Source organism: Limulus polyphemus, unplaced genomic scaffold (genome assembly GCF_000517525.1).
Source record: "Limulus polyphemus unplaced genomic scaffold, Limulus_polyphemus-2.1.2 Scaffold8200, whole genome shotgun sequence".
Lineage (NCBI taxonomy): Eukaryota > Metazoa > Arthropoda > Merostomata > Xiphosura > Limulidae > Limulus > Limulus polyphemus.
This window is the reverse complement of record NW_013673810.1, coordinates 14107-20153: the sequence shown is the minus strand read 5'-3', so window position 1 is coordinate 20153 and position 6047 is coordinate 14107. Positions and strand designations below refer to the sequence as shown.

The 6047-nt window shown below is 33.7% G+C and overlaps 1 protein-coding gene across 1 annotated transcript in view; it reads right to left on the bottom strand.

The window, feature by feature from the left end:
• Positions 1-6047, bottom strand: part of LOC106475190 (ceramide synthase 6-like) — a 20761-nt gene that overhangs the window by 7914 nt on the left and 6800 nt on the right. Inside the window, exons 2-3 of the mRNA XM_013935887.2 lie at positions 2250-2370; positions 933-1045 (exon numbers count right to left, since the gene is read on the bottom strand). Coding sequence (XP_013791341.1) covers positions 933-1045; positions 2250-2370 — 234 coding nt within the window. The remainder of the gene's footprint in view (positions 1-932; positions 1046-2249; positions 2371-6047) is intronic.

Here is a 6047-nt window from a genome sequence, read left to right as displayed (position 1 = left end):
AAACATTTGGCCCTATGCTGCCAAGATGGAGATGTTTCAGGCTCTGTATTCGGTACTACTGGATCAGATCATTCAAACATTTGGCCCTATGCTGCCAAGATGGAGATGTTTCAGGCTCTGTATTCGGTACTACTGAATCAGATTATACAAACATTTAGCCCTATGCTGCCAAGATGGAGATGTTTCAGGCTCTGTATTCGGTACTACTGAATCAGATTATACAAACATTTAGCCCTATGCTGCCAAGATGGAGATGTTTCAGGCTCTGTAATCGGTACAACTGAATCAGATTATACAAACATTTAGCCCTATGCTGCCAAGATAGAGACGTTTCGGGCTCTGTAATCGGTACTACTGAATCAGATTATACAAACATTTAGCCCTATGCTGCCAAGATGGAGATGTTTCAGGCTCTGTAATCGGTACTACTGAATCAGATCATACAAACATTTTGCCCTATGCTGCCAAGATAGAGATGTTTCAGGCTCTGTATTCGGTACTACTGAATCGGATCATACAAACATTTGGCCCTAAGCTGTCATTGTGAAGATGTTAACCCTGATTTCATATATGAATGCCAGACTGAATTTAAAGGATACAACTATAAACTGAGGTTAAAAAGACTTTGGTTGTCATTTCAGGTGGAAGATGTTTTTATAGTTAGAAGATCATAAGAACATTGAGTCTATGCTATTAAAATCCTAATAAAAAAAAATTTACTTGTTTAACAAACAATACACAAGAACATCCAATTAAATATCACTATTTTCACAGATTTTTCAAACAATTTTTTTTATAAATATCTAGAAACTAATGCACATATCTCAGGCTTCTTTAATCACTGGTGTGAATTTTTGTTTCTCTAAATTTGGTCCAAATTAATAAAAAGTTTCCAACAAAACTTTCAGGGAAAACAACAGTTTGATACTTACAAACTCTCTGTGAACTTTGTGATTGTTAGTGGTTTTTCTTGAATTGTTCGTTGTCTCAACCATCTCTCCACCTTTCTTCCAGACCAGTCCAGCTGCTTTGCCAGACCTTGTATCTATCATTTCAAATCACAAAGGTATTAAGAGCCATTTTTCTTCCAATCATACACTGTATACAATTTATAACAGCTCCATGATTGTATTAGTATTACACAAATTTTATGTAGTTCAATGAGAGTGTTTAATTTTAAGTTTTTTTTTTTTATTTTTACCTTTTTGTATTTGAAAATTTCAGAAAAAAATACACATTCAGACATACTGATTTAATAGCAAAGTCATTTTTGTACTTTTTATGCAGCCTGTATGGCTGTGACACATCTAAACCATTATTTGACCAAAATTTGTGTCCACTTACTATTGTTGAACCACTAGATCAATTGTCACCAAACCTGGCAAGTACTTTTAGGGACACCCTGGGGAGTGAAGTAGGAATTTCAGCACCGAGAGTTGACACCCATACGACTTTCTCCCAGGAGTGTTGTGTCCATTTAGATCGATTATCGTTGAACCTAGCATGTACCCTTGGGTTCTCCCACGAGCTTCCACGGGGGGTGGGGTAATATATGACCCCCTTATGTCTCCTCTGTTTGTTTTGTGTCCACTTATAAGTGGTGAAGCACTGAACTAATAGTTATAAAACCTGGCATGTAACCTTAGGATCCTCAAGGAGGGTCAGTACTTAAATGTGACCCTCCTTATTGTAAAGTGTCTAAAATTTGTGGTTGTGTTGCTGTTTTTTTTCATGTTCTACGTAATATTAAAATTTTATATATCTATAAAAAAAGCTACCCTATACTAAAAATATTTTACTTTTACACTATGTATGAACTATACTGAGAATTTAACAATTGTATAAATCCTGTATCATTATGGTTCGTAGCCTATATGACAAACAACTGTGTTAATACTGCCTGTACACTGCACAGCTGTGCTAACATTTTAAGATTAAAGGATAGATTCTTTAGAGGGTTACAAAACAATGACAACAACCTCTGCGAGTGCCGTACGTATCCTAATGGTATCTCATACCTCGTATACAGCTACATACATGTTCTTACAACAGAGAAAGACCCGAACAAGTTAGCTTTACGTATTTGAGTTAGTGACTGTTCAATGGCATGAAAGGCTTTCCTAATTTTCTTTACACGGTCATTTGTTCTTACCTGTTTGTAAGGTATTCTAATTTTCTTTACACGGTCATTTGTTCTTACCTGTTTGTAAGGTATTCCTAATTTTCTTTACACGGTCATTTGTTCTTACCTGTTTGTAAGGTATTCGGCCATTTGCTTTAAAAGCTTTTTCCAGGACAGGATTCTCTGGTGCTTTCTTAGGTCTTGTTGCCTTCAAACCAAAGTATACTCCTATTGGTGTAAACAGTATCCTAAAAATAGTTATAACACTAATAAAAATACATTAAACATTAAAGTGCTTCCTGTCAAAAGTGGAAAATATTAAAACAATTTGATTCCTCACTTTCAAAAACAGAAAACACAAACAATTTGATTCCCCATTTCTATTTTAAAAACAGACAAGATCAATTTTTCCCATCAAAACTAATTTTTTTTGTCTAAAACACAACACAAAATCTTATGACCATACATTTTTAAATACTTAATATAACAACATACCATCAGAACTATAGTAATTTATGTGTCTCGTCAACACCATAAAAAAAAATAACTGTAATAAGTTACACTTTAATGAAACAAGCTTTTCTGTTAAAACGGTAATATGAATGTTGTGAATGTAGTAGTGGAGCACCCCCTTTCCACCTGATCCGAACTGGCGAGCACCCCCTTTCCACCTTATCCGAACACCCCCTTTCCACCTTATCCGAACTGGTGAGCACCTTTCAGGTGTTGGGTATACAACTAAATAAATTATTTATTTATGTAAAAATATTTTCAAGGTGGTTATTTTGTCATATTTCTTTGGTAAGATTTGCAAAGAAAGTTTTATTAAATATGCAAACAAATATTTCTGCCCTGCAGTGTTTTCAGACCCAGAAATGACAGACAATACTGTAGTACTCCTGGGCCCAGAAACAAAAGGCAGTGCTATGGTGTTTCTAGGCGTAAGAACATAAACACAGCCAAATTTCAACCAATGAAGAAGTCATACAATTATCCAGTCCTTTAGTGAAAAGAATCAGGACTATTAACAACCTTACAGTGAAATATAAAAAATAATTAACTATAAAAATAGATAAATTGTGCTCAAATTCAGAAAGCCCTTGACAATTTTTTCTTTTAAATAAGTAAAATTATAAAAATAATTGTTGGATGTACAAGACTATTTAGTGTGTTATTAATTCATTTGATTTGGAAACTTAATATTTAAATTAATTTTTACAAGACTATTTAGTGTGTTATTAATTTGTTTGATTTGGAAACTTAATATTTAAATTTACTTTTCCTACCAAGAGAGTAAAAGTAATTGTTTTAAAGGCAATAGTCATGACAAGTTTGGTTGTGTAACTCCTTACAACTCATAAGTTGTGTTTACAATTACGTTGTTGTCTAGGCTTTACTAATATTGTTGATGACACATATATAGGTGGCCAAGCGAGTGCAAGTCAAGAATTATGAAGTAAAGAAAGTGCAGTTTAGTCAGTGAAAGAAAACGTGAAGTCAGCTGATACGCGAGTGATTAGCCATAACGAGCAATATTCTAAAGTGAGTTGTTTTGTCAAAGGTTGTAATTTAACCTGTCTGTTGACGAAAGGAGATTACTATTTGAAGTTCAGGATACAACTGTGATAACCCACGAGGTAGCGCTAGTGAATTATTACCCAATACTATTGTGATAAGAATAGAGAAAAATGGTTTGTCTTCTCAATTGGATTCTAAAGTAATTGAATTAACCTGAGTGGACTTTTGACAAGAAAAGAGAATTATTTAAAGTTTGAGATACAACTGTGATATCCATAGTGTAAAGAATTTTGTACATAGTTTGACTTGTTTTGAATATTATTTTAAAACAAGTGGAGTGTGTACTGCCCGTTTATTGTCAAATTTATTGCCAACAAATCACAGACACCTACTGTAGAAGAAACCAAGCCCATATACATAAAACCCTGAGCAAGTAAACCAATTTCCTATCGCTAATTCTGAAAATCCCAGTTTACTTGATGAACAGAAGATGAATGACAAAACAACTGTTACACTAAATTAACAATATATCTAATTAACAATTTAGAGGTAGGCAATTAACTTGATTACTTATGGGCATTAATTAGTGTTATGCAAGATAATCAGTTAATTGAAATTACTATTAAATTGATTAATGTTATGAAATAAGCAACTAGTCTAAAGTTAGTGTTTTCAATCATTACAACTATCCAAATAATTAAAACATTGTCATTATGATTTTGTTATTTTTGACTAACTCAAAATTAGAGTTTTTAATAATAACCATTTATGATTGTTCCAATCATCCAAGTTTATGCGAGAATAAATCAAATTTCACAAATCATCTACCTGTAAACACTGTGTTGGTTCAACTAATAAATGTAGCTTTCAGTCAGAAATCTAGTATACCTCCCATAATTCAACACTGACCAAACAGTCCTAATTATTAGGCATCACACTCCTCTCAAAAACTATAAAACAGTCTTTGTAACAACACAAACAAACTGTCTCCTTACAAATCATAAAACACAGTCTTCAAACTAAACACCAAAGTCTTCACCAGTGTATCTGCACGTGTTAGACAGGCCTTCACCAGTGTATCTACACACGTTAGACAGGTCTTCACCAGTGTATAAACAGTGTATCTACACATATTAAACACCACTATTCCATCTCACATCCTACATTTCTTATTTGTACAATAGCTTCAGACCTCAAGATGATGTAAAACAACGATTCTCAACCTTTCTCCTTCATGGACCCCCCTATTCTAGGATAGTGGAAGCTGATCCTACAGCAAATGAGACTGGCTGTAACATAAACAAGTTTTTAAGCTAATAAAATTTTAAAATAAAACATCATGTTTTTTTTTAAATAAGGAAACTCAATCTTTGCCATCATGGACATCTTAAGAATCTACCCTGAGACAGTACTGAGTATAAGTATATTGTTAGAGATCTTACAATAGATTTCAACAAGTACTGTAATCAGCACAGTTTTACCCTGAGACAGTACTGAGTATAAGTATGCTGCTAGAGATCTTACAATAGATTTCAACAAGTACTGTAATCAGCACAGTTTTACCCTAAGACAGCACTGAATACAAGTATATTGCTAGAGATCTTACAGTAGATTTCAACAAGTATGGTAATTAGCACAGTTTTACCCTAAGACAGTACTGAGTATAAGTATACTGCTAGAGATCTTACAGTAGATTTCAACAAGTATGGTAATTAGCACAGTTTTACCCTAAGACAGTACTGAGTATAAGTATACTGCTAGAGATCTTACAGTAGATTTCAACAAGTATGGTAATTAGCACAGTTTTACCCTAGACAGTACTGAATACAAGTATACTGCTAGAGATCTTACATCAGTACTGTCGTAGGGTAAAACTGTGCTAATTACCATACTTGTTGAAATCTACTACAAGTATACTGCTAGAGAGCTTACAGTAGATTTCAACAAGTATGGTAATTAGCACAGTTTTACCCTAAGACAGTACTGAATACAAGTATACTGCTAGAGATCTTACAGTAGATTTCAACAAGTATGGTAATTAGCACAGTTTTACCCTACGACAGTACTGAATACAAGTATACTGCTAGAGATCTTACAGTAGATTTCAACAAGTATGGTAATTAGCACAGTTTTACCCTAAGACAGTACTGAGTACAAGTATACTGCTAGAGATCTTACAATAGATTTCAACAAGTATGGTAATTAGCACAGTTTTTCCCTAAGACAGTACTGAGTATAAGTATACTGCTAGAGATCTTACAGTAGATTTCAACAAGTATGGTAATCAGCACAGTTTTACCCGAAGACAGTACTGAGTATAAGAATACTGCTGGAGATCTTACAGTAGATTTCAACAAGTACTGTAATTAGAACAGTTTTACCCTAAGACAGTACTGAGTATAAGAAT